This window comes from Pelodiscus sinensis, chromosome 3, assembly GCF_049634645.1.
Source record: "Pelodiscus sinensis isolate JC-2024 chromosome 3, ASM4963464v1, whole genome shotgun sequence".
In the NCBI taxonomy this organism is placed as follows: domain Eukaryota; kingdom Metazoa; phylum Chordata; order Testudines; family Trionychidae; genus Pelodiscus; species Pelodiscus sinensis.
The window spans coordinates 156,629,694-156,655,175 of NC_134713.1; the positions used below are offsets into that span (position 1 = coordinate 156,629,694).

General features: G+C 40.9%; 1 protein-coding gene across 13 annotated transcripts in view; it reads right to left on the bottom strand.

Moving 5' to 3' along the window:
* The window catches only part of ENAH (ENAH actin regulator), a 192,736-nt gene that overhangs the window by 23,767 nt on the left and 143,487 nt on the right, over nucleotides 1–25,482 (bottom strand). For 9 of the 13 annotated variants that reach the window (XM_006118028.4, XM_075925286.1, XM_006118031.4 and 6 more), the window contains 7 exons: nucleotides 8,915–9,234; nucleotides 6,958–7,755; nucleotides 4,934–5,226; nucleotides 4,525–4,649; nucleotides 3,956–4,010; nucleotides 2,984–3,032; nucleotides 41–107 (listed from right to left, as the gene is read on the bottom strand). In XM_006118028.4, the coding sequence (XP_006118090.2) occupies nucleotides 41–107; nucleotides 2,984–3,032; nucleotides 3,956–4,010; nucleotides 4,525–4,649; nucleotides 4,934–5,226; nucleotides 6,958–7,755; nucleotides 8,915–9,234 (1,707 nt within the window). The remainder of the gene's footprint in view (nucleotides 1–40; nucleotides 108–2,983; nucleotides 3,033–3,955; nucleotides 4,011–4,524; nucleotides 4,650–4,933; nucleotides 5,227–6,957; nucleotides 7,756–8,914; nucleotides 9,235–25,482) is intronic. The other 4 variants (XM_075925290.1, XM_075925289.1, XM_075925292.1 and 1 more) reach the window with 2 other exon arrangements.

Below are 25,482 nucleotides of genomic sequence, written 5' to 3' on the forward strand. Positions count from 1 at the left end.
CATCTGAAAAAGATAAGTACTGGTATAAAAAGCAATGTACCTGGAGATAACAGGTGACTTGCTTCCATTCACTGTGTTGGTTCTTTCCCAAGGCTTCCTTGTTAGTTCTTTAGAGATATAAATACATTTATTAGATATAACTAGCTTTCATATTCATTCATCACTCTAATAATGCATATGAAAAAAACAAGGCGTCCTGTGGCACTTCACAGACTAACAGATTTATTAGTCTCTAAGGGAGTGTCTACACTACATGACTCCGTCAACGGAGCCATGTAGATTAGGGCTGTAGACATAGCAAAATGAAGTGGCGATTTAAATAATCACTGCTTCATTTAAATTTAAATGGCTGCCGTGCTAGGCCAATCAGCTGTTTGTCGGCACAGCATGGTAGTCTGGACGCTCCGTGGTTGACATCAAAGCCCTTTGTCGACCGCCCTGGTAAACCTCATCACACGAGTAATAATGGGGCGGTTGACAAAGGGGTTTGATGTCGACCGTGGAGTGTCCAGACTACCGCGCTGTGCTGACAAACAGCTGATCGGCACAGCATGGCAGCCATTTAAATTTAAATGAGGCGGCGATTATTTAAATCACCACTTACTTCATTTTACTGTGTCTACAGCCCTAATCTACATGGCTCAGTCGATGGAGTCATGTAGTGTAGACACACCCTAAGGGTACGTCTACACTACAGAGGAAGATCAAAGTTGCCACTGTTCCTCTTCTAGGGTTTGAATTAGCAATCTAGTTAAGACAGCTAATTCGAAGTGAGAGGGGAACGCCGGTCGATGCTGATAACCGTGCTTTACTGAGGAGTAAGGGAAGTCAAAGGAAGAATGTTCTTCCTTCAACTTCCTAAAATGTAGACAGCGCCAAAAGCCGAATTAAACTACTTTGACTTCAGCTAGGCAATTTATGTAGCCAAAGTTGCATATCTTAATTTGACTTTGTCCAGTAGTATAGACATACCCTAAAGTGCCAGAGCACTCATCGTTGTTTTTGCAGATACAGACTAACACAGCTGACCCTCTGAGATTTTTCACAATGCATATGAAGTAACTTCAGGTGGCTCTGGGCTTCATATACTTTACTTTTACCATCCTGCCATCGACAAACATTTATCACCACCTGGAAAACTAGTATTTTTTTTTAATTAGTTACACTACTTGTATTGCAGGTAGCATCTATCTTTCCTAATCACAAATAAGGGCCTACTGAGCTAGGTGCTGTAGAAACACACAGAAAGATGGTCCCTGCCACAAAGAGCTTAAAATCCATAGTTTAACTATTTCATTTCTTCTGATATGAATGATTTTAAAATTTTGGGATATCTGTGACCATAGGATATTAGATTTTTCAAGTTAGCAAAGTTCTCTTTTTTGAGCTGAGGATGTGCCATTCAGAAGCTGCTTATAATTAGTTAAAAAGAACAGGAGAAAGAATGGCATGGTTCCCTAGGGCTAGAGTATTTTGCATCAGTGAAAAAGCATTTTGCACTGCCTATTTTACTAAAAGGTATATACATTTCCCTTAATCTCTAACATTGATAATAGTGTATTGTTTTGTCTTTGATATGAAATGAAGTGAAACCTAAATAAGTGCAAGTCAAATTAACATGGCCCAGTAGACAGGGCATTAGATGGAATGGATTCAGGAGAGAGGAGTTCTATCCCTGGTTCTTCCACTGATGGGCTGTGTGATGTCATTTCACTTCTCTGTGTTTCTGTTCCCTATCACACTTTTTGTCTTATCTCTTTAGATTAAACTTTTTAGGACAAGCACTATTTTACTTTGTCTTTGTGCAAGAGGCCCCTCATCTTAGCTGGGACCTTCAAGTGTTGCTTCAACAATCACCTCTTTTTATCATATTAATGTTGAAAGCTAGACTCATATATACTCAAGTTCTGTGCTCCATCCAGTGGAGTGTGTTTTCAGTTCCATTAGAAAGTCATCAAGAAATTTTGGCTCACTACCTTGATTCACCTACAACAATCTAGAGGCAAATAAGGGTGCATGATCATGGGCAATGAAATGCATTTCTATCCAGCTGTTAAAAATGACTGCATAAGTCACTGGCAGTGAACAGCCAAGAATCTACTATCAGTGTTTAACTGCAACAAATAAAAGTCCAGTAACTCCTGTTGTAGAGGAGTAGTCATGCTACAGAGATATTAGCGGTATACACTTATATTAATATAAGTTTACAAAGGAGAACAAATACACTGTGTCATGGTACAGTAATATAACCTCCAATAGTCTAGGTCTGACCAAGACAGTCTATTTTTCCCCCATTGAACTCTTAGTCCAACCTGTGCCCTGTCATTGTTGTCAGGCAATTTGCTTGGTAACCTTCTTTTCTGTTCCCTGCCAGTTGCCTTCTGCCTCTTATGCCCAAACATTAAACTCATTAGGTCTCCAGCACTGAGCCGGGACTTCTAGGGCAAGTTCGTTTGTTGTATTTCACCTTCTCTCTTCAATGCATGAGATGCTTGTACTGCCTACTACTGAACAGCACAGAGAAACCATTCAAGGGCAGAATTCATGAGGTTTTGAAAGTTGTAGCTGTACATATCATGTGAAATTTTACATTTAGCTGTGTATGGTAAATAACAGAGAGCAAACTCATTTAAAAAAACCCACATGACTTTGTTCACCTCCACTGTGTTCAAAGAGCATGTGTTCTTTATATTAAGGCTATCAGTGAATTTATGGACAGTAACATAAGAGAAAATAAGCTAAGACTAACCATGAATGGGGACAATCTGACCTTTAGACAAATTACCAACAGAAAAAATTCAAGATTTATTTTCAACTATTGACCATACTAAGATAGTTATGTTATTTCACTTTCATGATAAAACAGTCAGGATTATGAATTCTGATACCATAATAAAACAGTTTTTAATAAATCATCAGCATTAACACTTAAAGGGGATTTTGAAAAGATACAATATGCACTTTACAGATTTGTACTACATACCAGGTGTGCTTGTTGAAGAAGGCTTAGAAGTTGAAGGCTCTGATTCTTCCTGATAATAAAATGAGTAAAAGTTTTAGAATCCTGCAATTCTGGTCATACTGATGTAAAGTTGTGAAATAGAATTGTTTAAATATGTATAGCCTAATATTTAACAGGCAGTTAATGGTTCTGTTCGTAGAAAAGAAAAATGGTCTGAACTAAACTGAATGTTTAAAAGAACCCCACTGTACTTGTATCCTTTGAAAAAGATGGAGGTTATAGTTCCCATTAAGGCAGAGGAGGGAAAAATATAGCCCATGGGCTGGATTCAGCCCATCAAACTGCTGGAACTGGGCTGCTACTCTCCCATGGCCTAGGAGAAACCTTGGGCAGGCTCCCTGCCTGCCCCCCTTCCTGAACCTGAATCCCCTTCCGCACCCAACCTCCATCTCAGATTAGGTATGTTAGCATATACTCATGTAAACGATTAACTGATAAGGCTGGGTTTATCGGTTAAACCAAACTATATGAACTCCTCCCACTGTTGCCTCTGATAAGCCAGCTCCTCATGGACTGGCTTCCGCCTGACACTCCACGCTACTGCCTCTGGCACAGAGGCAGTAGCATGGGGTAGCAGGAGGCTCTCCAGGAGTGGAGCCAGGAGCACTAGCTGCTGACCCCGCCCCCAGGGGGCCCATTGAATAATTGTGTAACTGCCAAGATTTGCTGCAGTTACACAATTATTAAATTAAATGATATCTAACATCCCTAGCCTAGATCCCATACCACCTACATTAATGTCATGGAAGAATGTGGCCTTTAACCACTTAGCAAATTCTTGGAGTGTGATTCCCCATCAAAAATTGAGTACCCCTGCATTAAAGAAAACTGCAAATTACCTATAATTTTAACCACTAGAGTAGCTTTCTCATATGGCCTTGTACTAAATAATACAGAGCAGACAAACTAAAATTATAAAATAATAAAATTTACAGGTTTATCCTCTTTCTGCTCTGGTTCTGTTGATCCCTTTTCAGCAATTCTTCTCCTACAAAACAAAAATATGAGTTAAGAATAAAAGATAGTTGCTATAGTTCTCACAGTTATAGCTCTCACCATTCTAACTACAAAATGGAAAATATTTATTTAGTATTGTTAAGGATTTCACACCTTGAAATCTAGAACAACTTAAAAACAGTGAAAAGCATTTTCAAATATAAACTTTCCACTGAGTCTTCTAGTCAATTTCTATGGTTTTTAGGATTACATTTTCCCATTTAAAAATGTTGGGTTTTGCTCCCACTCTGCTGAGCAAAAGGCACCCACAGAGTAAACCTGTTCCTTAACTGCACATGAATAAAAATAAAATTGACTATGCAAAGTGCTATGGAATGCACATAATTAACTGGATGAAAAAATATTTCTGTAATTTTTCAGTTGCAAATTATAATAGCAGGTACATTTTATGACAGAGGTATGACTTTGAAATTCATAATATCCCTTAAGATTACTGTGAAACCATCATACTATCTACAACTGCATAAGAATATAATTATGTTTACCTCCTGGCCAGCAAGGCGCTCATTTCTTCCATTAATCCACTGCCACCCAAGGGAAGTGGCCCATTTCCACGAACACTGTCTGCTTTAGATAAAGCTCCTCCACAGGGACTAGAGGACTCTTCATTCTATGACAGTACACAAAAAATAGTATATTTGAGAACTGTTTAATACATTCGTGATTTTACATTCATGCAAAAAACGCTAATGTAACATATGTGAGAAAATCACCTGGGCATAAAACACAGCTTCAATGAATACATCTAACACCACTGCTTTAATTGGTCAGGCTGCTTTTTGGATAGACCTATTCCTGCTATTTAAATTATTAATATGTTAGTAGAAATTATTCCAAAGTTACCCTCATAGAATTAGAAGTGTAAGTCACAGACAAATCCAGATTTACATTTACCCGTGACACTTTCCTAAGTTTGGCTCCAGCGAGTGCAGCTGCTAGTCCAGTTAAAGGGCGACTGTCTTCAGACATCGATCCCATAGAAAATCCAGAGGCAGGAAGAGGAGGGGCAGGTGGTGGAGGAGGAACAGGAGGAGGAACTTGGCTAGGGAGAGGAGGTGGTGGTGGTGGCCCTGAGGGTGGAAGTGGAGGTGGTGGACCTGGGGGAGGTGGGATTGCTGTTGAAGACTGGGCTGGGCCAGGTGGTAGTGGAGGAGGGGGAGGAGGTGCAGGTGGTCCTTGGATGACACCTATTTGAAACAAAAACAACATTAAGAATTAAGACAAGCTGGATTTTATTTCCATTGAAATAAGAGCTTTTCTTTTTAGTGCATACTAAGAAAAAACAGTCTTCCTAAATTAATTAGAAAAATATTTTGTCTTATTTAAACAAAGGACAAATAATCCACGGGGGGGGGGGGGGGGGGAGGTTTAAATAAATTAATAGCCATTATATTGAACACAATACTGAAAAAAAGAAGAGATTAGTTTAAGAGAACCCTTAGCCATGCAACACAATGACATTAGTCAGTCTTTTCATGATAACAATCCTAAAATGGAATGTCACCTAGCAAGCAGGTGCTCCCACTCTACCCAAACATTTAAACAAACCTTTTAAAAGTTTGTTAAACTGAAAATTCTTGAGTTCTAGACTTACATAAATACATCTTAACTGTAATATTTCAGAACTTTCAACTTCATTACATACAAAATAAATTAGAAAGTTAGAGAATTGTTATTCTTGTAAGATAAAGTTTATAGGAAGAACTGTTTTTAATTTTGTGAAAAAAACACATTTCATATGCCTCCTTTAATTCAGTAAATTCAGAATGACATGCCGTATGTCTGGGAAAGAACACTGTAAGTATTACTACAAATGCAAAAAGAGCTTATTCCATGAGAACAAAAAAACCAACCATATATGAAACGGAACTTTAATTTTTGTTCACTTTTTCCTGATTGTCACAAAACAAATCTTAATAAATTATTGGCTAGCCCAGTGTATCTGAAAGTGTTCCACGAAATCACTTTCAGAAACATTAACTGGCCGCCCCAGTTTGTTTACTGGTGCCGCGGCCACAGAACCTCGTGGCTCCCATTGGCTCCGTTTCATCCTTTGCAGCCAAGGGGAGCCCAGCCCACTTCTTCCCACGGCTCCCGTTGGCTGCAAAGGATGAAATGGAGCCAATGGGAGCCGCGAAGCTCCATGGCCGCGGCGCCAGTAAATAAACCCGGGTGGCCAGTTAATGTGTTTCTGAAAGTGATTTCGCAGAACACTTTCAGAAACACTGGGCTTGCAGATCATCATCCCAAGTTAATGAATTTAAGAACTTTTCTTAACACAAAAGGTGCACCAGGGCAGCTAAAATTAGCATTTAAATAGAGTTAGTTTAACTGGCACAGACATATGCATAGATACGTAAATATTTTAATCCTTGTTTATGTCGACTTAAAATCCATTGTTACTCCATGTGTAGGCCTCGTCTACCACATGTTGTGTGTGTTCACAGTTTCACACAGTACAGATGTAGCTAAAAACTGAGCTACATCATAAGTATCAGTAAATGGTTCAGATTACTTTTCATTAAAATCAATTCACATGTTTCAAACTCCATTATATGCTCCTCTGTTTACACGGCAATTAGGAATTAACTATTACTGCCTAGTTTTAGGGAATTCTAAATAAACGAATGATGCAGAATTCATAGAATAATCACAAGAACCATTTGAGAATAAGACCCAACAATTCTAGATATGTATTTTGTATCTTTCATAAAGTATCTTACACCAACTCTTATCTTCTGAGCTTTATAATATCTTCCATCATCCTTCAAAACTCTATTTTGTTGCAGCATTAAGATCACTGCAATTTTCAAAAGTTTTTTTTTTTAATTAATTCAAGACATTTAAGGATTTTGATGCAACTTGTTTTTGGGTGCATTCAATATTAGTTGATTAGTAGCAATAACAGAAAGCCTTACCCTGCTGGGTCGGAGGTTCAATCAGCTGAAAGGCTGCCTGCAAGACTGGCTCAGAAGCAGAGGAGTCTCCCAGCACAGAGTTTAGAGAGTTCTCAACAGAGGCAGGGGTAGCTGCAGAGGGAGAAGGGAGAACACTAGGCTTGGATGAGGGAGTTGAGGCATTAGGGGAGCTTGGAGAAGGTGAAGCTTGAGGTCCAGAGAGTGAGACAGGTGGAAAGGAAGGTAGTGGTGGTGGAGGAGGTGGCGGCGGCGTTGGACCCGAGGTAGAAGGTGAAGGAACTGGGTAAGTTACAGACTCAGGAAGCCCATTAGGAGGAGGAGGAGACTGGTGCATCTGGGACACTGAACTAGAAGCAGAAATTGGCAGGACAGGTTTTGGGCCAGCAGCTTTGCCTGGTGGGCTACTAATCATTACTGGAGGAGATGGAGGAAGTGGTGCAAAACTGGGAGCAGACCAGACAATGGACTTTGTATTTGGGGGCAAAGAAGCTGGGGCATTCACAGGAGAAGGTGGTTGAGAATTTTTGTTCAGAGGACGAGGAACTGTAGCATAATGGGGAAGAACAGGGTGGAAGGCTGAGCCTAAAGATGTAGCAAAACGTGATGCGGAATGCCTTAGTGGAGGTGTAGGGGGAGTGGAAGTCGCTTGTGCAGAAGTCACTACAGCATAATCCGGAGCGGAATCTGACCCTGCTGCTGATATTGCTTTTGCATATGATGGAGGAGGTGCTGAAGGAGGCTGGCAACTGGAGTATTCAGGAAGTGGTGTGCTATACAGGGAGTTGTCGAAAGATGAAGCTGGACAGAAGATGGAAAGCAGCAGCAAAGGCAGGATAAAAAAGGAGAGAGAGAAAAAGGGAGCTAATGAAGCAACATAATTAGCATTCAAACAAAATGTATAAATGTAGACCAGTTAGTACCAGAAGATTAGGCACAAGTGAAAATACTGTTAGGAAAGTTTTTACATAGTATAAACATCTGCTTTTAGTTTCATCAACTATTTTGTGCCAATATTTGATTTATAAGCACATTCTAGAAATTTAAAGAAATATGGCATAAGTTCTCAAATTCCATTAGTGAAGTGGATTAGGCAACAGGTTAATTAATTGGTCTTTCCACATAAACTTAATCTTTGTTTACAACTCAAGTGTAGTGATCTTAACATTCATTCTAATTTCATCAATAAAACTAACATCATATAAGTAAGTAAGTAAACCTGACTCTTCCCATCCCCAGAATAAGGAGATCACTCCATACAGGAGTGAAAATACTCAAAATGAAATACAAAGAAATCAGTACTTTCTTCGCAAGCAATTTGTTTTACATTACATGGATTGGTTTCACCAGCACTTAATTTCTTACATGCATTAAGTAATTGATTAAGAAATGCTTAATTACATATCTCTCTATATTACAAAGCAAAGAGGTAAAGTTAGTTCCTGGTTTATCTTTGGCTTGCTAGATAGTTTACTATAAGTTATATATCCATTGACATCGTAATACAAATCATATTAATTGAAAAAGAAATAAGATGTCAGTGTTACCAAACTGGCTTATGCATATGGACACCTCTAGAGTTTACAGATTCTCTTAAGCCAATGGTGTCATTTTCAGAATACCTAAAAATGTTTGTGGTCCTGCTTAATTGATCAAAGTGTCTAAAAAACATTTAGAAAATTTAATCTTCAAATGGTCATGTCTTCAGGTGCCAACAAATTAAAAAACCTTTTGTGCAATTAGAAAATACAATAAACAATAAGCAACAATTAAACATTTTATTCAATTATTGGAAACTATGACAATTTTAGAAAAAAAAATCTATCATGGCTCACCATCCAGAAAATAGTTAAAAAAAAATGAAGCTAATCCTTACTGTCAACTCCTCCTCCCCACCCTACTCCATTGACCAAACACAACCAAGCCCGTGTCTGAATACCTTCAGTTTTGAAATTCTTACCAGCATTTGAAATTCTTCTCTCTCTCTCCCACTCCAGTTGCTCCCTTTCTAACTGTTCCTGCCGTTCTCTTTCTTGCCTTTCTCGTTCAAGTCGTTCAAGTCTCTCTCGATCTTGTCTCTCTCTTTCTTGTCTCTCCCTTTCTAGGCGTTCCTGCCGCTCCCTTTCTTGCCGCTCTCTCTCCAACTGCTCCTGTTCTAGTCGTTCCCTCTCAAGTCTTTCCCTTTCTAGTCTGTCTCTCTCCAGCCTCTCTCGTTCCATTCTCTCCCGATCCAGTCTCTCCCGTTCAAGCTCCTTCTGCCTTTGTTGCTCTTGCAACTGTCTGCAATAGAGAACGCAGGACAAAGGTTAAACCGAAGAAGAGAGGCATAAGTCCTATAAAGTAATAAATATTAAAGTTTTTTTAATATTAGAGTCATTCAAGTTTTTGTGAGCTCATTTTCTAAGGCTGCTGTTGTAAAGTCTTGACTTAGATAAAAAAAAAGTGGTTTAGAACATGTTGGCTAAGGTGTGGCAAGACTATAGTAAGAGCTGACATTTTCAGGTCTCTAAAGTATAACAGTTTTTTTAAAAAGCAAATATTTCTCTGTCATGTATTAGCAGAAGTGTCATAAGCAAGACACAAAAAAATAATTCCTCCACTCTATTCTGCAGTGATTAGACCTCAACTGGAGTATTGTGTCCAGTACCAGGCACCACATTTTAGGAAACATGGGAACAAATTGGAGAAAGTCCAGAGAAGCACAACAAAAGTGATGAAAGGCCTAGAAAATATGATCTATGAGGCAAGAATGAAAAAACTGGTTTTGTTTATTCTGGAAGAAAGAAGACTAAGAGGGGCCACGTTTAACCATTTTCAAGTACATAAAAAATTCTTACAAGGAGGTGGGTGAAAAATTATTCTCCTTAACCTCTGAGGATAAGACAAGACGCAATGGGCTTAAATTGCAGCAAGGGAGGTTTAGGTTGGACATTAGGAAAAACTTCCTTTCTTTTAGTGAGAAGGTTGTTAAGTACTGGAATAAATTGCCTGTGGGGGTTGTGGAGTCTCCATCATTGTTTAACCTGCTCTTAAAAATCTCCAAACACCTGTCAGGAATGGTCTAGATCAGGGCTACTCAACTTTGGAAGCCCTGGGGGCCACAATGATACTCACAGAACATGCTGAGGGCCACAACATATGTGTAGTTGCATATACATGCAAATATATGCAAATAGCTTCTTTTACACAACACCCCAGCACTCCTGGCACCTCCTCCCTGGGGACTAGAAACACGGACACCCTGTACCTATCACTTTCAGCCAGCCCATCTGCTTGCATCTTTCAGTGCTTACCCTGCCTAGAAGAAGCTTTGCCATTGTGCAGCATGTTCCCATTGGAGGCCATGTTCAAAGGATCCCACCCGTGGGCCACATGTTGAGCCCCGCGTAAACCCAAACTGCACCACGAGCTGCAAACAGGCTGCAGGCCGCATGAGGCCCATGGGCTGCATTTTGAGTAGCCCTGGTCTAGATAAATACATCCTGATAGGAGTGGAGGAGACTGAACTAGATGACTTATTGAGGTCCCTTCCAGTCCTATTATTATAAGGATCGGAAAATATGCTTATGACTGTTTTTATAAATACACAAATTAATGAACATTTCCTGTTAAAGTCTAAGAAGACAGAAAATACTTTTAATATTACTGATTAAAATTACAATAGCACACCAAGACACACAAATAAGATGAATTATGATGTAACTAAAATTCTACACTATTACAATTAGAAGGCAGGGAGTGCATCAGGTTCCAGACTGAAATTGAATGAGGTTTAAAATCAATGACAAAACCAACTTTGGTGATGGTACCGTAATATATTAAGATGGCTGAGATTTTGCTGTTCTTTATTTGATCAGTCAGGATTGCTAATTGGAATTTGCATCTTGCAGAACTGGAAGACTTTCTAAAATACTTTTTTGCTCTCATTTGAGCCAACTCTGCTGCAATGACACCAGGGTACCTCACTGCAAAAAGAGAAGTCTGACCCTGATATACAGGAGGAATTTCAAAACAGAAATTGGATTGTTAAAAACGCCTTTTTATGCAGTTTGTACAGTTAAAGTCCTAGAATGTGAAAATAGAGCAATGAAATGTGAGAGAGAGAGATTTAGGGGGAACAGCAGCACATAGTTGTTCTCTCCTGACAACTTCAGAACTCCAATGAATTTCAAATTAAACTGGGATACTACTCCAGAAATAACCAAGCACAATGTAGGCTCATTAGGTGCTGTTAAATGCTAAGAAGGACCTTACTTGTACATATGATTGATGGAAACTCATTAATATAATGATAGCAGCAATCTTTACTGATATGCTAGCTAAAGAATGAATACTCTGGGTCATGACTTATGAAGCCTTTCAATCCTACAGAATTCTCCAGAGCTCTGTCAATCTCTGGGCTTCACTCATTGTTTGCTCATCTGCTGGTTATGTCCAGATCTCACAGTGATGTTGAGTTATGTGAGACTTTGGGAAAGTAATAGCATTTTGTGGCACCACAATTGATGTTTGAATGCAATGGAACAGTTCAAATGTGCCAGGCAAAAACACAAACCAATGCACAACCTTCAAGATCTTCCTATGCCAGCATCTACTGGCAACATGACCAGTACTTTATGGCTGCATAGGCCTTTCAACCTAGTAATCATAGATGATATGGATGTCAAATCAGAAACCATTAATACCTGCTGAGATATGGTTGAACACTTATGGGGCTTCAGATACAGTACTAATTCTACCCTGTGTTTGACATCTATGCAAAAGAACAGATTAAAAATATTACCAGAGAGTAGAGACTCAATGGTATTGTACTAGTCCAAACCAAAATAATTGGCCCCACAAATATCTCCATACTTGTCTCATACTTGCAGAGATCAAGTTAACCATGTATCTTACAGGAAAAATGCTACAACATTCAAGGGACTGCCTGAAGAACTGTTGTAGTTGCATGGAGTAATGAAGTTGCTGCCTTGAACTGTTCAGTGAAGTTGCTTCATCGTTTTTGTGAAGAGGCAGAAACTAAATTGCTTGCCAATGCCATCAATGCTACAGAGAGCTGCTCCGAAACTCTTGGATTTTTGCACAGAGATGATCTAGTGCCCTCTGTGACACTCTACCCAAGAATTCTCCAAGATTCTGTTTTTATGCCTGCAGCTGAGTCTCCTCCATATGCCTCTCAAAGATGCTTTCTATCACACAGATCATTAAAAGCCACTGCACTGGCAGGTTTCCATACTCTTTCTGGATGTGATACTACTGGAAGATTGAATGGAAAATCAAATTATCTCACTGGAAATAATTTGATTCAGCCTTTAAGGGGTGGCCAACCCGTTACAGAGGAAGAGCCAAAATAGTGGTGGATACAGTGCAAAGAGACAAGGGAAAAAAGTTCTTGAGCAAAAGCAAAACAAACAAAAAAAACCCAAAAAACCACCACCAACAAACAACCCAGCTGCCGCGTTTGCTCGAGAAAGGAAAACAAAAAAAGGGCCCAGCTGCCACCCTTTTAAGAGCAGAGCAGGCATTGCCCTTTAAGGTGGCCATTTTGAAGTCCACACAGGACACTGCAACTCTGTCTCTTTCTCTCAGACAGAAACATGCTGCCCCTTTCAGAGCCATGAATGCCCAATTTTTTCTTTGAAGACCCGCATGTGGCTCATGAGTCATGGGTTGGCCACCCCTACTTTAAAGACTTTGTCCCTCAATCTGAAGAAGTCCAGAATGGCTGAGAGTGTCACTGATAAAGTCATAAATGCACTAGAGGAGTCAGTATCCCAAGTTTACCATATAAAGACCCACATTACAACACTTGCAGAGGATGTTTTCCAGGATGCTGACACATGGAGAAAAATTGCCATTGGTGAGAGGGCAAATTATCAAGCAAGGTAATGTGTCTGAGATAAGCGTGCACATCCAAAAACTATCCTCCTCCATCAGTCTTGGAGGATGGATTGATCACACAAGTTGTGTGTGAAACACTACCCACTCCAGAATCAATCCTTCAGCTAATCAAATGCTTGTGTGAAAAAACACCTGCAAATGATTGGCCAGCAGCCTGCCTTGTATGGAGATATGTGAGTACAGCTGTGATGAAGATCAGTATGACAGTGGTGCCCTAGCAGAGATGCAACTGATGACTGATGAATAAATGTTTTTAGCTATACATATGAAAGCTAATTTCCCCAGAATTAGCCAAAGTGGTTGTCATTTTTACGTAAGCAGTGCCTCTCAGTACTGAAGTGTAATTTTTAAAAGTTGATTTTAAAACATTTTTTCAAATATCTGTCTCCATACACAACTTATCATGCTTGGTATCATTCTGTTCGTGGAAGAAAGGGCTTTTGAACAATCCCTAGCTTGAGCTATTTCCAACAACATTACATTATCAAAATTTTCACCAGAGGAACTGAAGTTCAGCGTCAACGGTGTAAGGGAGCAGTGAGTCACCACCACCATGACACCATTGAAATTATTATCCTGTAGAATTTTTATTCATCAAATTATAACCCTCCCTACTTTTCTCTCACTAACTTGTCCATGGAATAAGATTTTACTGTATTATGCTCCCAAACTATTTTTGTCACAGTTTTCTTTTCTGTGTCTAATGCAGTAGGCCTTCAGGCATACTCCTAAACATATTAGTTTTCCAATTTCACACAAACTACTGTAACAACTGGTGTTGTTCCTACCTACTTTCTTTCAACTAGGGGGAAATTCTAATCTACATTTCCAGGAAAGGAAGATTTGTGAAGTATTTTTTTCCTCTAATAATAATTCAGATCATTAATGTCACTATTAAATAACTACTGAATAATAATGTAATTATTCTCTCAGGACATCCTACTCTGATTAAATTGTTACAAAAATATTTAAACTGAGACAAAAATTCTATCTTACAAGCAAAAGTTAATTACACCATCAACAGAACAGAATTATTTTAATTACATTTTAAAATATGGGTTACTAGGAAACCTGTATCTCATTGACACTAAGAAGTCATGTAGGTGTACTGTAAAATGGAATGATCTGCATCACCAGGCTAGTAATATAGGTGTTTAGACATAAAAACAAGTTTAACCATTTCAAAATATCAAGACATGCCTACTGTACTCTGCAGTGTATTTATGATAACTGTAGTCTTCAGATCTCAGTTCTATTAATTATTTAGCTTCAAGTTACAGAATGTCAGGGTGCTGAGACCTCTTCATAACCACCCTTGTATTTTACTGAAGTATTTTAAGAAAAATTACTTAATTTAAAATGAAGTTCATCACTCCCTTCTTGCTGGGCACTTGTTTAGTCAAATCAGAGGGTAACAAAGAGGCAGCATTTTAAACTCCCAAAAGACTAAGTAACTTGTTTTCTAGAAGATCAAGAATGGGTCACCATCCTCCCAAATTCTTCTCCGTGAGGAAGTAATGGAAGTAAAAATCCTTCCTCCTGTACTGAGATGGGACTAACTCAATTGCCCCAGTTGTAACAGATGGTCAACGTCTTATTGGAGAAGCTCCTCATGATAGTGGTCTTTGAAGAGGGACTGGGCAGATGGATGGGTAGGGGGTGTTGGCAAAGGGAATCGTATATCTAAGCTTGATTATTTGGAGAACCCACTTATCAGATGTTATCCTTCTCCAGTTGTTAAGAAATGGTAAAAGATGGTGTTGGAATAGTTTACATGGTATGGTTGCTGTTGGAATTGGCAAAAGGTTTTCATGACCCTCAACTTACATCTCAAATTTGCTTGGTGGATTGCTGCAATTGCTGTGAGCTGTTAGATGATTGACATTGCCATTGACCCCGCCTCTATTGTGGTTTTGTTGGTGTTGATCCTATTATATTGCTGAATATATTGGGAGTATCTGGGCCTAGGGTATGGTTGATACTGTACTCTCATCTTGTTATTGCAGGATTATCAGTGCCAAGAGACCTGAGCATTGTCCTAGATTCTTTCATGGAATGCAACACTTCACTGGTGTTTGCTGCAAAGAGCTTCTGTGCATCGAATGGGAGATCCCTTACCAGGGACTGGATCTCTCTAGGGAAGACTGCAACATTGAACCATGAGTCTCTTCACATCATGACAGCCCAGTAGGTCCGTCCTTGAGATTGTATGACTCTTTGCAATTACATCTTTGAATTGTTGTTTCTTGGGCTCAGGAATGTCTGAAATAAAATCATTTTGTTTGGAATAATTTCAATGGTTGTGTTGGCTTAATAATGCTGTGTAATTTGCAACTCAGAATTGTAGCATGGACGACACGGACTTTTTGTCCAAAAAGATCAAAAGCCTTTTGTTGTCATGATCAGATGGAATGGATCTAAAATGCTGCCGCTTAGTCTTTTGGTGTGCTGCCTCCACAACCAGGGAATTAGGTGCAAGATGTGTAAAAAGAAATTCTGATCCTTTGGGGATAATGTAATATTTCTTGTCAGCCTGGCTGCATGTTGGGGTGGCAGTTGCTGGTGTTTGCCAGATCGTTTTTGCTGGTTCCATCTTGGCTGGGTTAATTGGTAGGGCTATCTTCAAAGTCATAGTGGTTAGTAAAATGTCAGTCAACTCATACTGATTCTCATACACTTTCTGTATAGGAATATTGAGTTCCGCAGACATACATTTCAAAAGATCTTGGAAGTATGAAAAATCATCTGCTGTAGTGGAAGGAAGAGGCATCATCACTTCATCTGGGGAGGATGATTCATTAGTGTCAGGTGAGGAGTCAGACTGGTCCCCTTGTATTGCACGTTACCATTGAGAGGATGGGGATTGTGGTGGAGGACAAAGTTGAGGCACTGAAATACATTTACATGATTGGAGATGTTTACAGTGAGGCTGCCGCAGACTCCAGTACTGCCATTGTGTGTAGGGCATGGGTGGTGGCACCCATTGATTGTTATACCAAGGTGGCATGTCCCTATGTCTGGAGTGTGAGGGATGGGTTCTGGCCGAGTACACAGAATAATCCATGGGAGGGGAATTGAGGTGAAAAGATGACATCCACCTCCTTGTCCAAGTTACTAAAAAAAACTTTCTAGCCATTCTCCTGGTACCTTGGCACCGAGACCGGATGTAATATTGGTGCCGAGAAAAGGTGACTTGAAAGTTGAGGAGACCAGGAGGTCTCTATGTTGCGTATACTGCTGTGCTGGCACAGACAGTGTCGTGATTGGCTGCACCACTGCCACCTGTGGTGCCAAATGATGTCTCAGCACCAAGCAGCCAGGCGAAACAGTCAGTGTCTACAGCTATGCCCAGAGCTATGTGCACCACCAGAGGCAGATGCAATGCCAGCAATGAAACGCTGGTGCTGGTAGTTATGGTGACACTCTAGACATGCAACTTGAAGCCTGTGGCCTTGGAGCAGGGTTTTGCATTTCCTGCTTTCATGGTGATGCCGGATACATCTGGTGCATCATAAGTACTTAAGATGTGGTACCAGAATCACTCTTGGCACCGTGTACATGAGAGAAGAGCATTTAAGTGCTGGAACCTCCTGAGGTAACGAGGAGGTGGGTTTCTCTGAAGAGTTTTTGTCCTTTTGCGCCTGGGGCTTATCAGACTGTTGGCCCAGATCTGAGGCTAGTCTTAGCAATTTTTCCAGCTTGGGCATAAGTCTTGTCACTCCACGCTGTAGCTTAGGGTATGTCTAAACTACATCCCTTTTTTGATAAAGGGATGTCAATTAGACATATCGAAATTGTAAATGAAGCCGGGATTTGAATTTCCCGTGCTTCATTTGCATAATCGCAGCCGCGGCTTTTTTTCAAAAAGCCGCTTTTTGGGGGAAAAAACACCGAGGTTTACAGGATCTTTCGAAACGGGGCATTTCTGTCAAAAGATCCCCGTCTTGACCACGTTCCCCCCCCCCCCCCGAAAAGTGGCTTTTCAAAAAAAAGCTGAGGCCACCATTATGCAAATGAAGCATGGGAAATTCAAATCCCAGCTTCATTTACATTTCAATATGTCTAATTCACATCCCTTTATCGAAAAGGGGATGTAGTTTAGACATATCCTTAAAGTTTAACACAGTGAGGGCAATTCTGTGAGATGTGAGCCTCATCTATCTATGGGAAGAAAAACTTATTTTTTGTTTTTAAGTAACAGCTAACAAGGGAAAATCTAACTACAAGTAAGAACTGGGGAAAAACTGTGTTTACTTATCTAAATGCAGAATCGGTTTGGGAACACTGCTGAGCTCTGTATGTGACCAAAGGCAGTAGAGAAAGAACTGAAGGGGGAGAGGCTTACACATGTGTGATGCATGTACAGTAGGAGCCGCAGCTCCAGGCACACTACTCTGAAGACTCTGGAGATAGGACTTGGCAGTGGCGGACCAACCTAATGTAAAGTACTGACCTAATGTGAAATATTGTAATAAGGAAGAAGGCAACAAACAGTATATGCATTCATTGTCTTGTCACAGGTAAAAAACCTAAGAGGAGTCTGGCAAGATGGCAAAAAAAAATTCAAAAGATATCCTATAGATAACTCTGCAAAACATTATTACCGGCTGTAGATTCATACTCAACACTGTGACTGTAGAAGCATCTAGAGAAATATTGTCAGTTGAAGCCACTAGTTTTCCTCTCTTTGACTTAAATAGTTAAACGAGGGATTGTAAGGCATCCCACTGCCCCAGATGCTTTCCCCCACCTCTTCCAAGAAGCCGGAGGACTGCTAACAAGTGGGTGAAAAAGTTGAGTGTGTCAATTTTCAGCAGCAATATATTAGAACAACAACAGTTATGGGTAAGCAGAGCCAGAATTCACAAAAAAAAAAAAAACCACATGATATTGCAGGTTCCCTCCCAGCCATTTGTGCAACTGACCCAGCTTTTATACCAAGCTGTGGGAGAGCTCTGCCAACAAAGAGCAGCTCAATAGCACAAGCAGCAACAGGAAACACAAAATGTCCAATACATTCTTGTAAATACTAAAGACAATTTGTTTTAATAAGTGGAGGAATTAACTAGGGGGTAAAACATTTTAGATTTGATTCTGAGTGACATGGAGAAATAGCTGCAGATCTGAAGGTGGAAGGCAATTTGTGTAAAGTGATCACAAAATGGTAGATTTGACTATTCTAAGGAAAGGAAGGAGCAAACAGCAGAATAAAGATAGTGGAATTTTAAAAGTAGAATAAAACTAAGAACTGGTAAAGTTAGGTCGCAAGGGTAGAAAATCTAAGGCTGTGGTTCTCAACTTGTGGTCCATGGTGACTTTTTCGGTGGTCCACAGGAACATTGTCCAAAGTCACACAGTGTGGGCAGGCACCAAAAATCTGTTAGTAATAAATATATTTCAAACCAAAATGTTTGTTGTCTGCTCTTTTTTATCATGTCTCAAAAAGGAGGCGGTCCACAAAAATTTTTTGATTGACCTGGTGGTCCGTGGACTGAAACGAGTTGAGAACCACTCATCTAAGGGGAAAAAGGAGTTCAGGGGACTGGACAGTTTCTCAAGGAATCATCAAAGGCACAACTGTAAATTACTCTGATGTAAAGGAAAGATAAAACAACCAGGTTTCAGAGGGGTAGCCATGTTCTCATCTAGCATCTAAATAAATGAGTTGTATAACACAAAAGCTTATGTCCTAATAAATTTGTTAAGTCTTTAAAGTATCACTGGACTCATTTTTTATAGGAAGACCAGTAAGAGGTCACTATGGCTTCATCAGAAGATATTCAATTACTTGATAAATCAAAAAGGAATCCTACGGAAAGTAGATATGTGGACTAACTGCTAAGGATGAATAAAAAGAACAACAAGCATTTAGGGACAAATATCAAAAAGACAAATCCACTAAATGAGTTACACAAAAAGGCAATAAGAAGGGGGTCTTCAAATATATTGGATGCCAGCGAAAGACAATGTATAGCACAGAAGCGCTGTTTAGCAGAGAAGAATAGCTTATAATTGATTACATCAAAACCGCTGAGGTATTTAATGCCTATTTTGCTTCAGTCTTCACCAAAAAGGTTAATTATGACCACCTACTTCGCACAATCAATATTAACAGCAGGAGAGGAAAAAACAAGCCAAAATAGGGAAAGAAGGGGTTAAATATATCTAACTTATCTAAGTATTCTTTAAGTCAACAGGACCCAATGAAATTCAACCCAGAGTACTGGCCAAGGGAAGGAGGAGGAGAAATTGCAGAGGCATGCAAACTAGCTGAGAACTACATTTTTCTCAGTGTTATGAGGATAGCTACTAATTTCTCCTGTTTCAATCCAATTAGGACCCTGAGCAGTACAGGCAACAGGAGTTAAGACTACAGTTATACATGAAACCAAAAATGTTTGGGCTCCCCATTGAATTGTGGCCCTATCTAATAGGGTGGACTTTGCCTGGGGTTAACAGCATTCACAATTCTAGAATTAGGGGGCAGTGAGACAAAATAAATTCTGCATCATTAGGTGGGATGTAGTATTTTTAATCAGCTCCCTCACAAGTGGTGCAAAGAGTTTGCCATAAAAGCTTGGAGGGATCCAAGAGAGCCTCACTGATATGGAAGAGGAGTACATAATGTTTATCAATTTACAGTGTAATACTTTTACATTCGTTAGAGGTAATTGCAGAGTGTGCCACTCTCAAGTTAGTTCTTGTAATAGCTTGAAAGCTTATTACAGATGGCAAAGAGAGCATCACTGCTTCATCTGCTGAAGAGTACAAGATATTGGCTGAGGCATGACCTCTTCATCCACGTTAGCCTCCTCTTCCTCCATCTATTCTGGAAATGCAAAGGCTCTTGATGCAGAGGCCAATGGGGTGGCTATTGATTTATGGTGGGCCACATTAGATATTCAGGAGGTGTGATGTATAAGTGCCATCCATGGATCCCAGTAAGATCACAGCATGGCAGGAAAGGTGCTGGTGGATAGTAAGGATGTTAAGGCCCTTATTGGTAATGGACATTATAAGATGCATGTAAAGAACAACAAGATTCAACCTCCTCCTGTTTTCTGATTCTCACTGGAGAACTGACATGTGTGGCATGATGCTTGTGGAGATTTTAGAGTTCAGGGCAGTCAGTACCAGAGCCCCAGTACTGGTCTTTTGAGTATCCAAATTCTTGAAGTGGAAGGCAGCATCAATGGTGACTGTCAGTCTCAAGATGATAGTATTGACATGGCCAAAGATGAAGGCTAGCTTCAAGGCTCCGATGTTGTTTGGCATACTATTGATTATATTGCTGAGCCAACGGAGGGACAGCTTATGTGCAGGGCCAAACTGATCAATCTATCAGAGTTCTCTGATGAGCAGCACAAGGACACAAACCTACATGCAGTGTGGCCCCTTAGGGACACTTCTCAAAGAAGAAAGGAGAAAGTTAAGTGAACCCCCAATATTAGGCTTTGGGAAAGACCATATTCTAGACCTGGAAGAGAAAAGCAGAGGAGCCAATGGCAAGACAAAACCATTACTTCATCCAAAGCAACCTCCAAATTACACAGGCACAAACCTAGCATGACAATGCATGACAAGCCTTCCCATACTGGAGACCCACTTATGAAACTTTTTGATTCGAGTTATATGCAGAGTTTTCCTTTGACTAGTCATATCCTCCTGTCCAAGGGCTGTGCTGCCAAATACTGATGATATTCCTTATCTGAGATATGGTTCTTCCATAACTTTTTGGGAAGAAAAAAAAGCAGCAGCAAAGTTTCAGAGAAAGATAGTGCTGTCTAATTTGAACTGAAGTCTTCTCTAGAAAATGGCATTGGCCATGTCACCTACCTATTGCTTAGAAAGTCAGAATGACCTGACTACTACAGAAAGAGCAGGAAGAGAAACCAGAGAGAGAATGTAGTAGAGTTTTTAAGACAAGGTATATTAGTAGATTACCACCCTCCCCCTCAACCTAAGCCTTTAGTCCCATTTTCCCACAAGTTCTCTTACCACTCAGGCAAGTTCAAAGTTTACTAAGGAAGCAGGCCTCAGCCTGTGACCAAACCTTTCCCAACTCAATACCTTTTTGAAGCCTGACATCTGTCAGTCTTATCAATAGCTTACCAATACACAAACAGTCATGGTGTAAATCTTATGTTTTGTACTAGAGGAACAAGGAGAGAAGAACCTGGGATAATACTTCTCAGGAAGTTAAAACAATGCAAGATACCTCTTATGACTAGACCACCACATGAAAAAAAGAAAAAAAATCTCTCAAACAAAATTATAATAATATGAAGAGCATCAGGAACACAGAGACAGACCTCATGCCTATAGACTTATGTGGAAAAGAAGGGCATCCAAGACCCAGAGAAAAAAATAAAGGGGGATTCTCAGATTTGTACTGTTCACCCCACCCCACTGGTTATTGCTTTTTTCAGATTATTCATTGCATGCATCACATAACTAAAAAAATGTATTTTATTCTCAGAATTAAAATGAAGGTTGAATAACTTAAGGGTGAAAATATATCTTCAGATCGTGTAATATTTCCCCAAAATCAAGTTAATCACCTTATGCAGTAGTGAGTTCTTCGACATGTCTCCCCCCATGGGTGCTCCACTGTTGGTGTTGGGTCATCCCGGCTCCGCAGATTGGAGTTTTCCCTAGCAGTAGCTGGCCGGACCGCATGTGCGTGGTAGGTGCCTCACGCCATTCACGCACGCGATCCGGCTTCCGCCAATTCCTCATGTCCGCCTGAATATCTGAAAGATATAATTAGAGAACAGAAGCTCCGAAGAGGGGAGGAGGGCGGATAGTGGAGCACCCACAGAGACACACATCTCGAAGAACCGTCCTTACTGCACCAGGTGAGTAATTTCCTCCTCTTCTTCGAGTGATGTCCCCGTGGGTGCTCCACTGTTGGTGATTTTGTAGCAATATTCTAGACTAGAGGGCAGGCAGGTCTCAGAGTCACTTTTTGATGGCTGTGGATAGTACTGCCAAGGCTACTGATGTATTGTTAGTCAGGTGTTTAGAGATCGCATAATGCTTCATCAAAGTATGGTGCAAGGACCACATGGCTGCCCGGCAAATATCCCTTGTAGGAAAGAGGTAGATGTTGCTACGGCTCTTGTGGAGTGAGCCCTGGGTGTTCCAGGAAGTTGTTTGTTTTCAGCGCTGTAGCATTGGGTGATGCAAGATACTATGAGTCTGGATATGCATTGTGCTGAAACTGATACCCTTGGAGTGCTCCACTATGGAAACTATGAGACAGTGCGACTTACAAAAGGATTGGGTTTTGTCAATACAAAAGGCAAGTGCTTTGCACACATCAAGGGTGTGAAGAGTCGCCTCCCGCTGAGATGCGTGTGGCTTAGGGTAGAAAGATGGAAGAACAACTGGCTCACTGATGTGAAAATCTGAACACACTTTTGGAATGAAGGAAGGGTGGGCTCACAATATTGAATACGGTGTATGGTGGTGTTTTCATGAGGGCAGCCAGTTCACTAACTCTATGAGTGGATGTTATGGCTAGTAGGAAAACTACCTTGGTCATAAGCCCAGATAGTGGGCAGGTGGCTAGTGGTTTGAATGGAGGTCAGATAAGGGTATCTAGGACCATTTCTAGGTTCCAGATCGGTGGTGGTGTCCTATGCGGTGGGTTAAGATTGCACAAATCCTTGAATGTTTTAGTGTTTTCACACCCCCACTACAAAGAAACTGTCTATTGTATGACGGAAAGTGGTGATCACTGCCAAATGCACTCTGTATAGCTAGCTCAGATTGTTTTAGAGAGAGAATGTACCCCAAAATCTGGTGCAATGGGACCGAAAACGGTTCAAGTCGTCTACCTGTATACCATGAGACAAATCTGTGCCATTTCTGTAGGTAAGTAGAACCCATTGTATGTTTCCTGCTGTGCATCAAAACCTCTTTCACATGGTCTGAACATCTCACCTTGGATTCCTGGAACCAATGAAGAACCAGGCTATCAGGCATAGAACATGAGGCTGGGGATGCACCAGAGTGCCCTGTTTCTGAGTCAATAGATCGTTACATATGGAGAAGTAATAGGGTGGATAGAGAGACATTAATAAAGATAGGGAAATTACATTTGATGGACCCAGAATGGGGCTATGAGTATTACTATCGCCCTGTCCTTGTTGATCTTTGAGGACTCTTGGATTAGTGAGTAGGGTTGGAGGAAATGTGTAAAGTGGGGAGGGCCTTCCAATCTAGGAAAAAGGCATCCCCTAGTGATCCCGGTCCCATTCCCACCCAGGAACAGTACTGAGGGCATTTGGCATTCTTGCATGAGGTGAAAAGGTCTATTTGGGGAAATCCCCAATGACAGAATATAGGATAAAAATCCTGGTGATGTAGCTCCCACTTGTGGTCTTGTACAAAATGCTTGCTTAACACATCTTCTAAGACATTGGTAATGCCAGGTAGGTATGATGCACCAGTTCCATAGGCGTATGGCTTCAGCACAGAAGGACTGTGATCAGGCACCACCCTAAAGGTTTATGTAATATATTGTCGTCATATTGTTGGTAAGTGTCCTGACAATAGTATTGCAAATGTGTGTTGAAGTATTTGCATGCGTTGGCAACTGCTCTCAATTCCAACAGATTTATATGGAGTGATGTTTCTTTTGCAGACCATAGACCCTGGGCAAAATGACTGCCCAAGTGTGCTACCCATCTGAGTAAGGCTGCATCTGTAGTTATCTGTATGGTGGGTTGGTCCAGATGGAATGGAACACCCGTGAGCAAATTCTGTGCGTTAGTCCACTGAAGGAGTTGGTGACATTAGGTGGAATAAAGACATGTTTGTGGATATTGTGTCTGGATGGAACATATACGGAGGCCAGCCAGTGTTGCAGGCCTCAAAAGTTCAGACACGCACAAGAAACTACATATGTTGTCACTGCCATATGCCCCACGAGCTGAAGGCAGGTAAACACTGGCACTGCAGGGCTCATGGTCAGAATTGTGATGAGGTCTTGTATTGCCTGGAACCTCAGACAGTAGGTATGCCCATGCTGTGGTGGAGTCCAAATGAGCTTCTATGAATTCCAGGGACTGAGCTGGGTGCAGTGTAGATTTCTGATTGTTGATAATAAGGCCTAGGGATTCAAATATTTCCCTCAATACATTTGTCATTGAGTGTTTCCGTAAAGGAAGAGCCTTTTATTAAACAATCATTGAGGTAAGGAAGTATTATGATGCCCTGTTGACGAAGGTAGGCCGCAACCACTGCAAGTGTTTTTGAGAAAACTCTGGGTGCGGAAGAAAGGCCATAAGGTAGAACACGGTACTGGAAATGTTCTGATGCTATTGCAACCCTGAGAAAACATCTGTGAGTAGGATGGATAGTGATGTGGAAGTAGGCATCTTGTAGGTCAAGGGCTGCGAACCAGTCCCCCTTGTCCAGAGCTGGGATTATGGCTGCCAGGCTAACCATTTTGAACCGCTGTTTATGGAGGTACCTATTGAGTTTTCGAAGATCGACAATGAGCCTCCAACCGCCTGTATGCTTCTGGCTGAGGAAGTAGTGAGAGTAGAAGCCCTCGCCCCTGAACCGATGGAGAGAAGGCAATGGAACTCTTGCTTTAATGGGTCCTCGTAAGAAGGATCCCTGAAGAGGGATGGGGAAGGTGGAGAGGTTCAGGGAAAGGGTGTAAACGGGATGGCGTAACCAAATGCAACGATTTTGAGAACCCAGCGGTTGGTTGTAATGGAGGTCCAGTGGCGGTAAAATGGTTTCAGATGATGTTGGAAGATAGGAAACTGGTCTTGGCACAGCCCTATGAGGGGGAGGTCTAGCATACCCCTGACTAATACCTCCAACCTGCTGGCTACTGTTCTACTGAGCAGCCATATGGTTATTTTGTGGGTGCTTTCTTAGAGGGTTCTGTCTGCTATGGGATTGACTGGATCCCCTTTGTTGGTATTTCAAGTATGCAAATTCACAGTGCTTTTGGTACAGCGTATACCGTTTTTGACGACCGGAGGAAGGGGGGGTACATGCCCAGTGTCCGCAGACTTGTTCTAGAGTCCTTGCTTGTGTGTTGTTTTCCACAAACAACTTGTGTTTGCTGAAGGGGAGGTCTTCTACTTTGGATTTTAGCTCCTTTAGGACAGCGGCCGACTGTAGGCAGGATGCTCTCTGTATCACGACGGAGGTTGTGGTGGAGTATGCTGCTGTATCCGCCATGTCAAGAGCCATTTGCAAAGCAGTTTGTGCAGTTGTATAACCCTCTTGAACAATCGCCTTTAAAAGTGACCATTTATTAACTGGTAAATGTTCCATGAGACCAGTGAGTTTTGAATAATTATCGAAGTCGTGCTGTTAGGAGAGCTAAATAGTTTGCAATGCGTAGTTGCAAGATAGATGAGGAATAGACCTTTCTACCGAAGAGGTCCATGCACTTACTCTTGTTTGCTGCAGTGTTCTTGTACTGTGGCATCTTAGCTCTCTGCTGGGCTGCATCAACTACCAAGGAGTTTGGTTGTGGGTGGGAGAAAAGAAAGTCCAAGCCCTTGGGAGGGACAAAATACTTTTTGTCAGCCCGTTTGTTAGTGGGTGGGATAGAGGTTGGGGACTGCCATATCTCATCAGCCACTTCCATAA